Source organism: Phoenix dactylifera, chromosome 17 (assembly GCF_009389715.1).
Source record: "Phoenix dactylifera cultivar Barhee BC4 chromosome 17, palm_55x_up_171113_PBpolish2nd_filt_p, whole genome shotgun sequence".
Classification (NCBI taxonomy): Eukaryota; Viridiplantae; Streptophyta; class Magnoliopsida; order Arecales; family Arecaceae; genus Phoenix; species Phoenix dactylifera.
This window is the reverse complement of record NC_052408.1, coordinates 2,519,319-2,530,072: the sequence shown is the minus strand read 5'-3', so window position 1 is coordinate 2,530,072 and position 10,754 is coordinate 2,519,319. Positions and strand designations below refer to the sequence as shown.

General features: G+C 43.1%; 2 protein-coding genes across 2 annotated transcripts; both read left to right on the top strand.

Annotated features, from left to right (window-relative positions):
- Positions 1-1,582: 1,582 nt before the first annotated feature.
- LOC103695937 (60 kDa jasmonate-induced protein-like) lies at positions 1,583-2,908 on the top strand. Its single transcript, XM_008777389.3, has one exon. It carries the CDS (start codon positions 1,731-1,733, stop codon positions 2,706-2,708), a length of 978 nt encoding a protein of 325 aa, XP_008775611.2. The 5' UTR covers positions 1,583-1,730; the 3' UTR covers positions 2,709-2,908.
- A 1,358-nt stretch (positions 2,909-4,266) lies between these two features.
- On the top strand, positions 4,267-4,665 carry LOC120104334 (ribosome-inactivating protein charybdin-like). Its single transcript, XM_039115256.1, has one exon. It carries the CDS (start codon positions 4,267-4,269, stop codon positions 4,663-4,665), a length of 399 nt encoding a protein of 132 aa, XP_038971184.1.
- Positions 4,666-10,754: the final 6,089 nt, after the last annotated feature.

Below are 10,754 nucleotides of genomic sequence, written 5' to 3'. Positions count from 1 at the left end.
GAGGGGAGGAATTTGAAATCCATGCAGCAGAATTTTCCTACCTCTTGTCGCATATATTTCATTTGAATTTCAAATTTAAATGATTCAAAGGTTCACACGCCAGCTAGGGAAGTTATTTGATGTATGAAATCATTTAATATATTGCTTAATGTTTGAATTCAAATTCAAACAACAAACAATGTCGCCATGTGTCAAGCAATGGGTCCATGCACCATGCAATAATTTTGGTTTATTTAAAATTCATGAAATCCAATTCCATGTCACCACTAATTGCCATATCATCTGAGCCTAATCCTCTTGGGTTGCACCTAATCAAATTTGGTCAAACCCGGATTAAAACAAAGCAATTTGGTTGAACCCAATCTAATCAGGTCAAACCCGGATTGAGCTCAAATTGAATCCAATTCAATTTTTGGCTCATCCAAACTCAATCAAATTGAATTAATTACTTTGTGTTGGACCTAATCCAATTAGATCAATCCCCAATTAAGAACAAATTAATTTAAAATTAATTTGATCAGTTTAAGTCCTTTTTGGTTCTGACCTAATCCAATCAGGTCAAAATTCTGATTGAGCCCAAACTTGAATCCAATTCAATTTGGCTCATCCTTAGCACAATTACTCAATAAAATTGAGTTTATTAGTAATTTAATTACTAATTAATCCTTCAATAATTACTTTAATTATTTTATAAGATAATTTGCCAATCAAATTGACCAAATGACCCCTGAATGATTATTAATCATTCATCAGCTTTCTTGATCAATCAGGAATCTTCTATGCGTGTGACCTCATAGGTTCGAACCTAAGCCGGTAGCATAGGAACAATTTCCTACACTAATCGATGTGACCATCTAGCAATGGTACCCGACGTCCAGATAGGCCGAATATATGCGAAGTAAATATTCTGGAACCCTAAACTATGGTTACTGTATAATTCAATCCCTTTGACACCTAATGCCAGGATGACTTAGAGCTCACTGTCAACCCTATAATTAGTACATTCATTAGGTGATTAACTTTAGATATCCCGTGACTCCTCACTGGGATTACCCTGGCCAAGGTTTTGCTAAATTAATCACAAGATATTAACTTCTGTTTTCAGGAGGGGTCAATTCAATCTTAACTCACAACTGACTACGCAAGTACTTGACTGCACCCAGTGATCTTCCGTCACTGAATTAGAAATTCAGGTAGTTCGGTACCAAAGTACAGTGAGTTGCTTGCTAGTCACAGGTTGCGGTCTCAGGTCAGAGAGCCAAACTTATATCCATATCCACTCGGAACATCTCTCGACAGTAGAGCGTTCCGGAATTGGTCACGTTCCGTGAAATGTACTCCTACACTTCACCTGTGTGGCATCCCAGTGTCTCCACACTCCTTGGTTAAGAGGACAACCAACGTATATGTCACACAACGACCTAATCTCGATAATGCTGTCGTCCTAGTAACAACATATCATTTGGTCGCGAACAAGTTTAAGGACTCAAGGATAAATCCTCCTTTATCATAACATAAGTCCTAAGGACTTCATCATATAAGAGTTCATTTGAAGATGAAATGATGAATAATGCCAATTAACACTTTATTAGTTTGTCAATTCATTTACAAAATTCAATCATCAATATGCTGACGATTGACATTTGAGATACAAATCCCAACAAGATAGAGACCCATAGATAGATACATTCGTATCTCCGATCATCTCTTGGCCGCCAGCCCCTGACTGGATGCAGAATCTAGAGGGCGGCTGGGGAGACCTCTCTGAAGAGTTGCTGCGCCAGGATGCCGATCCCGAACATCGATTCCGACTTTCACAAGACAACCGAATGGGAATTAATAACGCTTTAGAGGCGGTGGCGCAAATTGGCATCTTGCTGCTTCCTTACCTTGGGAGTCGAAGGATCCCGCGCATTGTCATCGACGATGGATCGGCCCAGCCTCCTCAAGGACGACCGCTGGTCGAGGTGTTCTTTGTGCGCATCGACAACATCGACGACGAGGACCCAGGCGACCTCTACGGCTGGATAACGGTCGCCGACGGATTGCGGACTCAATACATCTACAACCGAGCAAGAGGCGATTACGAATCCATCCGCCCCCGCGAGTTTGCTTTGCTGACTGGCCCAGGCCGAGCCATCTCAGCCTACGGGAGCTTCACCATCGATGTAGATCTCAAGGATAGGGATGCTGACTTGTCTCCAGATGACGAAGTCAGCCGTGGGCAGATCTCGTGGAACGTTTACAACACCACCAACGAGTACGACGAGCCTCTGTTTTGCCGCGTTGACGGCAAGAATGGTCAGATAACAGTGAAGTACGCGGTGTTAAGTGATGCGGTGGCGGCCATTCTGGAGGTCACGCTCATAGACGGAGACAGGGAAGACCCAGCCGAAGTTTATGGAGGACTTGCTGCTCTTAATGGTCTCGGTGAAAGTGAGCTCTTCCGAAAGGGGTCGGACGACTACATAGAAGTAAGACCTGGGCAGCGCATCCCGTTGTCGAGGTCCATGGTAGCAGTGCCGCTGTACTCCTCCCTCACAGTTCGAGCGGATCTATATGATCACGACAGCGACCCTTCTCCCAACGATGAGATTGCCAACGGCACTGCAGTGTTCCCTGCTCGACTCGACGGTACATTCGCGGAGGAAATTTCTGGCAACGACGGTAAAATTCAAGTGAAGGTGACCTGGACCGTAGATATCTGAAGTATATATATGCTACTATATAAGGATGATGATATGAATAGGCTTGTGGTAGACTTTGATTATGCGTGTTGTTATCATGGTTGTCCGCTTTGCTTCCTGAGCGTTAGTGTATGTTATGAGTCCGAATCCTCTGCAATGTATGTGCTTTCCCTAGTAAACACTAAGTTTGCATAAATAAATAGTAATCTTGCAGAAATAAACATTGCATAAATGAAAAGGCTCAAAGTTGGACTTATTACGGAATTTATATAATGAATGAAAAGGCTCAAAGTTGGACATTCATATAAACCAATCTCAAACAACTTCGGCTCCCCCGAAAGATGATTGGTAAGCGACTTCAGTTCCAATCGAGAAGCCAATCGACACGTGCCAATAAAGACTCACAGTTCTGGCAATAGATCGTCGTGATAACGATAGGCCTGTTAACGAGCCGAGCCCGAGCTTAAGAGGCTTGGGCTCGGCTCGTTTCACATGAGCTTGGGCTTGGGCTTGGGCTCGGCTCGTTTCACATGAGCTTGGGCTTGGGCTCGATACCGAGCTCTATATTGGACTCGAGCTCGGGCTTGCTTGGCAAAGCAAATGCTTGGGCTCGGGCTCCGGCTTGTTATGGCTTGGGCTCGGGCTCAATAACAAGCTCGGGCTCGGGCTTGTGGTAGACTTTGATTGGTAAGCGACTTCAGTTCCAATCGAGAAGCCAATCGACACGTGCCAATAAAGACTCACAGTTCTGGCAATAGATCGTCGTGATAACGATAGGCCTGTTAACGAGCCGAGCCCGAGCTTGAGAGGCTTGGGCTCGGCTCGTTTCACATGAGCTTGGGCTTGGGCTCGGTACCGAGCTCCATATTGGACTCGAGCTCGGGCTTGCTTGGCAAAGCAAATGCTTGGGCTCGGGCTCCGGCTTGTTATGGCTCGGGCTCGGGCTCTCCCCAAAAAAAATCCCCCCGTTTCGCCCACACTTCTCTCCGTCATGCTACAAAACCCCCTTCTTGTCCCCCTCCTCTTCCCAAAATGTCCTTCTCCCCCTCTTCCGCCGACGACAACGCCACCGCCACCGCCTCCCCTCCAACCTCCTCATCCTCCTTCTTCCTCCAGAACCTCAACAACCTCCGCCTCGGCTACGCCATCGCCCTCAGCATCCTTGTCCTCCTCTCCACCGTCCTTCTCGCCTCCTACGTATGCTGTTGCGCCCACGCCCGAAGCACGAATCCCAACCCTAACGGTGGCAGCACCGGCACGGGCGGAAACTCCAACGGCGTCGTGCTGCCCCGCATAATCTTCATCGTGGAGGAGGAGGAAGACGACAAGGACAACAACGGCGAGGAGGGCGGAATTCCCGGACTTCAACGTGGAAGCGAAGAGCAGCGGGTGGGCAACTTACAAGCAACTCATCAAGGGCTTGCGCCGTCGATTGGGAGGGATACTTTCCCACGGTCGTCATGTGCTTCCTGCTCAAGAGAATCCACCTACCCGATGGTTCGACCTCGTGCTGCGAACCTATTCTCATGAGATCACGCTGAGGATCCGGCGGGCCAACCTCTACCTGGACGCCTACCGAATGGAGAACTCTATCCGGTGGTTGGAGTTTGGGAGGGATCCTGCTCCACATCTGATACCAGGATCCTCCTTCCTTGGCTTCGGTGGGGGATACCCCGCCATGGAAAATGCTGCCCGTCGGAGGAGAGAGGCCATAAACCTTGGCCAGGTGCAACTCACGACTGCCGTAAAGCAGCTCGCTACCTCCATGGTGGACCGAGAGAGGGCGCGGTCGCTGATCATCGTGATCCAGATGATCTGCGAATCGATTAGATTCATTCGTATCTCCGATCATCTCTTGGACAAATACAATTCAGAAGAGGGTTTGGCAGCCCCTGACTGGATGCGGGATCTAGAGGGCGACTGGGGAGACCTCTCTGCAGAGTTGCTGCGCCAGAATGAACATATCTTCTACAGCTAAAAGTTGGTGAAGCGCATTCAAAATCAATCAATGCCAGCCAATAGGGTCAAGCTCCATTTATTTTTTTATATTTATTGGTTAAGACCTGTACTTTATTGTGCCTGCACTTAATTCTTTCTATACTATACTATAACAAGTTTCAAAAAGTGATACTTGAAAAAAGGTCCATCTAAATTTTGAATTGGATTGTGTTGAGCCTAGGATAGGCTTGAAAAAAAATTTGGTTGATTGCCTAGGAAATCAACTAGGTTGATTGTGAGCCCAAGTAAAATAATTGGTGTAGATTTTGGTTGATTGCTTGTGACAATTAACTGGATTGATTGTGAGCCCATGAAAAACAATCAAACTGTAATCGTGAAAAGATTATTGTAAAATTTCCAAGAAAAAAGTCTTGGAGAGTAGACATAGATGCAGGGTTAGCACCGAACTACTATAAATTTTGTGTGTTTGTGTTACTTGATTTGCTTGCATTAATTTCTTACATATTTACTTATTACTCATTTGTTGAAATTAGTATTCATTTGTCAAGCTTTTATTTTAGTTGTATTGCTTTTAAATTTTCGAAAAGCCCAATTCACCCTCCTCTTGAGCTGCATGGCTGGGCAACAATGCATATCACTCTCCTACTACTTAGATTCGCAAAAATTTGATATAGGCATGTTTTCTTCTCAATAAGGTTATTGAGTGCAATGCACTACGTGGCAAAGCAGGTATCTAGTGGCCCCAACATCTCACCTTCGATGTGGTTCCTCATCAAATCCAACACCTATGTGTGCTTAATGATGGTCTGGTATATCTCTACCATCTACCTCACCCTACAAATTCTACAAATACCCTTAAACATCAAATCTATACAATAGCAAGCAGATAGGGTTCAAAAAATATATAGCATCCTGATCATCCGAATATCCCTGGTGGTCTTATCTTGTTGTCTGCTATCAATAAGCACTTGTACAACATGCTGCTTTCCTACCTAATCAATTACCTACTCCATTAAGCTCAAGATGTACTGGCATTGTGCACCTTGTTAGGAGCATCATCTAACTTATGAAAAAAAGTCTTCTTATCATAATATCTCAAAAATCTTCACCTGTTGGGCTTCATCGAACTATCACATATCAATGTCACACCATAAGTATAGCATTTGCTCTATATAATGCTATCAATCTCTCTAGCTCATCCTTGTTATTCCCAAGCAACTGATCATAAATATCCTTTGGCCCAGAGGATCGGCACTCTAACCAATTTTCTGGATAGAGCTGATAGTAGCATGATTGTAGGTGGTGTCTGCGGCATTTACTTTTATTTCATTTTATTTTAAAATCAACTTGACATATCAAACTCTCTGATTTTTCTACCTATCATGGTCTCCAAGAAGGTAACCAACCAGCTGACTGGTTGGCGGAGAAAAGGAGCTATTGGAGCAAATATTACTTATAACTATAACTATTTACATCCTTAGATTTTGTATCTTGTAAAAGCTAATTGTTTTGAATGTACTAATGAAAATAATTTATGTTGAGACTTTCCTTCCTTCTGAAAAGTAAAATCCATATTTTCCTTCTAAAATAATTATTCAATGACGGAAGTATACATGAATAAGCAAAATATACCACTAATATAAACATCGATGCATGTTGTAGCCTGGTGGTTGAGCGCTTGTCATTCAAACCAGTGATCTTAGAGATGGGGGTGGGGTTTATATAGTTTATTTTTAAAGAGGTTTTTTTTTTTGGATATCCAGAACCGAACCTAAAAAGTTTTTGGGATCTAAGTTCAAATCCAAATTGTAAGATTTTATCAGTAAATATCCAAATTCAGATCCGGATCTAATCGGATATCAGAATTTCTATCTAATTACCATGGTCATATTTTACAAGACCTGACTAATTCTTTCTTATATGACCTCCAACACAATATGGCGTATGAGTAAGATTTTTTATCTCGACCAAGATCTCAGCCTTGATATATCAGTTTCTATTGGCATTAGTTACCTCCTGTTTAAGTCTGCGCCCTATTATCTCAATCGATATAAACAATAAAACTCAAGATATTGGTCGACATAATACGTTCATATATCCAGATAATTCTTGCATTTTCAAATAGTTTATCTTAATTCGTAAAGCTCCCAATCAATGTTTAGATATAGTTCTTATAATCCTGGGTTTAGCATATCGGAAGAGATTTTGATATCTCGTTCCAAAAATAAAGTTCAAGATCTCTAAAAATCTTGACTCTTTCCAAGTGTTCTTATTTACCATATCAGTTGAGACAAACCTAGATCTCGATTCATCTCAGACCGAAACCACTCACAGAGACAACTGATATATCATGATTTAAAAACGTTACATATTAGTGATTTAAAATTATATATTTGCACTTTATATAATTATGAGCGACCATAAATAAGCATGTTTTCATGATTGTTCGTTTCAATAGATTTCATATGGCAGGCTCATCAGCCAGTATTCATTATTATTAATTGCTCATATTCATACTTGATAATATCAATATACATTCTAATCCAGCTAATTGATTATTCCTTCGACTCATAGATTTCTCATATCTCTAGATTTGTATAGCTGATTAATCAGGAAACATGTTTCTCTTATTCTGAATTCCATGCATAAATGACTTTCTTCAGTATATTTTCAGTTTCTGACAAGAAACAAGGTGCTCTTCCGGAGGATTGGGGGCTAAAACATCTTCAAGTAAATGAATGCTAATAAGAACCAAATCAGAATAAACAACATAATTCAAGTAAGAAAAAGACGGTGCAACAGTACTCTGATGGCTCATGAAGTAAATGATTCATCTACAAGAAGAGAAGTCTCCATTGAGAAATTAATAATGAGGTACCACTAAAGCATGATAATTGACGGGCCTTCGTAGAAATTTCATATAGCAAGATGCATATTTAATACAGCATCGACACCCCTAGCTATTTTATCCAAATTCTCTTCCAATCAATGATCCAAAAGACCAAACCCAATGAACTCTATCATACCTAATTTAAACAATTCAATCATAATGATTCTAGACTCCTAGTCGAAATCCAAGTAGCTTTCACCCAATTAACCAGGACATGACCAAAATTAACCATGTCATGTAAACTCTTACCATATTCATTCATTCATTCCCAACCCAATAGATAGATTAGCTGACTTCAGTGCATTTGCACGTATGATTTCAAAATATTTAGAACTCCTTGGTTGAATCTAAGATAATTTATAAGTCCTTAAAGCTTCAATTACTGATATCCCCAAAGTTACCATCGTTCTTGATCTCTTTAGGAATCAAGAGGTGCTATAGTTGGTCTCTTTTACAGCAGCATATATGGAAGTAAGTTATTCAGGAAAACACTCCATGGAGGCTCTCTAAATGGACCTACGTAGGCCCAAGTAAAGATTAGCAGCCGGGAGAAGTGATTAGTTGCAACACCCTAAGATCTAAGTAGAAGGCACGTGAAGGATGATGCATGTATTGACTCTCAGTTTGCTACTACGTTTCATGAACGAATGCTATTTCCTGATAACCATGTCGATCGGAGAATAGTTTCGGTGATTCTCCTTTCTACTAGAGCTACATTTGAGGATTCATGACGGTATATATGCTAGATTTTAATTCTCCAAATAGGATGATGGCATGTGCGGTTCTTGATACCTGTCTCCATGAACTCAGAAGGGCATAGAAGTTTGGTGCTGGTTGGCAATCAGTTGTATCAATTGATTGATGACCGTAAAGGCATGCCCGGAGAAGGATGCTGGTGATTAAGATAATTAACAATCACCATCACCAATCACCGATGTTGGAGAGACTCCGTCCAAACATAAATTAAGTCCAACATATGATTACTAGTTATTAAAAAATGCTACTCGAAATCTAATAATTTTATCAAACAAGCAAATTAACTCGATTTTAATAGGTTAAATAACAGATTAGGTGGATTAAATAGATTGAGCATGGCCCCCACATCCTCAACGATGAAGCATTAATCTTTGTTCGCATCTGGTACGACGGGCTGGTCAATTTTTAATGGTTGTAATACATCAAAACCGTCCGTGACAGAGAAATCACCCACATAAAAACAAAGTGCTCAGCCCCGTTGTTGGAACACGTGAAACACTAATCTTCCTATGCTGGTCAATTTTTAATAATTTTTGTAGCCGCAAGTTTCAGACTGTGTTCGCATTGTACCTCGAGCAATCGTGAAGCCAAGTGAAACTGAGCTGAGCAAGCTAGTTGAGGCATACTAAAATCGGCTTTCTTCGGAGATGACCTGCAAGAATTCCGTTTGTCGGAGTATTTCCGGCGGGGACCTCTGATGTTTGAGTTAGAAAAGAGAGGCAATAACACATAAGAAAGAAAATTTTAGTAGAGTGTGCTCTCTAGGAATAGTATTGTATGCGTGATATATATTATTGTGTGTACCTGAGGTTCCCCGGGCTGTCTCTTTATATAGGGGAGCTCATTTTGTCGTTACTTGGGCTGATGTGCCGTGCACTAATAGCCAGATAATAGCCGGTGGTACGGCCACGACGTGAAGTCACTCTGCATGGGCGGCGTGCAGCACCAATCAGGCGTAGACTAAGGTGCTGTCGTAATTGCAAGCTGTCGGGGTCGTCGGTTGTTAGGACTGTCTGTCTATGTCGGCATGTGTCAAAGAGGCTCCTCGGTCAGAGACGAAGTTGTTCACTTCAGTTAGTTGGCTCCTCAGTTGGGACCAAAGTTGCTCTCCTCAGTCAGGGCCGAGGTTGTCGAGGTCGGTCCACCTGAGGTTGAGGCATCCAATATTTCCTCCATCACTTGCCCCCCACTTTCGAGGAGGAGCTGTATCTCAGTTTGGGCGATGGAAGTCGAAACATCACCCTGATAGAGGGCAAGACGTTTGCCAGGGGCATTAAATGGTCGACCGACCTTGAGGCATCGCCACATCTTGGGAGTCCCGAGGCGTCATCATTGCGGAGATTTCTTCGAGAAGCTATTACTACAGCAATCCTAGTGGATTGTCATGTCGTGTCCCGAGCTAACACATGCCTTGATCTCCCCAGGTAGTCGAATTGGCGCTTTGATCAGGATTGTCCGCGCCGCTATATATGGGCGTCCCCAACCTTCACTTTGTACTTTCTGCTTCATTTGTTCCCCCGCCCGAGTGCTCAAGTATTCAGGCCCCCGGGTGGTGCTCCGATGAAGCCCTTTGTCTCCCGCTTCGGCGTTCTCCATATGTCTCAACCTTGATCTTTTTCTCAGCCTTTCCCTTCATCTTTTTCTTGCCACTATGAGCGGGGTTGAGGCCAACGCCTCAGAGGGGAGTCGGTCGTTTGACCACTCTTCTATAGCTTGGCAGTCATCGCCTTCGAGTGAGGCTGAGTCCGAGGTTCGATCAAGGATGGATTATGAGGCACCCGTCCTTACTCAAGAAGAAATGGACCTCATCCGAGCTCAGCATTTTGTGCCTGTTGAGTTCACGTTTGGGCTTGCCAGTCATGGTGACCAGGTGACCAACCCTCGTCCTTCTTGGCTCGGCTTGTATAAGGAGACTCTGAAGGTCGGGCTGAGACTTTCTCTCCACTCCTTTTTTTTGCAGCTAATAAGGCCTTACAGCCTCATTCTGACACAACTAGTGTTGAATTCCTGGCAGGTCTTAGTTCGTTTCCGTTCTCTTTGTTTCCTTTGAAATATCCGAGCTGCATTGTCCCTTTTTTGAGGGTTCTTCATCTTAAAGAGGCATCCTTAGGATAGCTGCTGGTGGAGATGAAGTGCATCACGAAGAGGCAGGCAAGTACTCAAAGGATTGGATGGACTCGGGCCGAAGCCCAAAGAACCAGAATCGGGCCGCCTTGCGAACGATCGCGAGGAACGCCTTGCAAAGCACAACGTTGGTAGCTCTATGCAACATCATGAGAGCCTTGAAGCTCTCAAGGTGATCTAGACGATCTGAGGTTCCAACATACGGCTCTTTCTCGAAGATTTTAAACCAAGGTGGAATCGATGCCTTCATGATCTGCTAGGTGAAGGGGGGCTCCAAGGATAAGTTGAGGTCGTTGTTCGCCCTCAAAGTCTGTTCTTTGAGAGCTTGATCTGTTGGC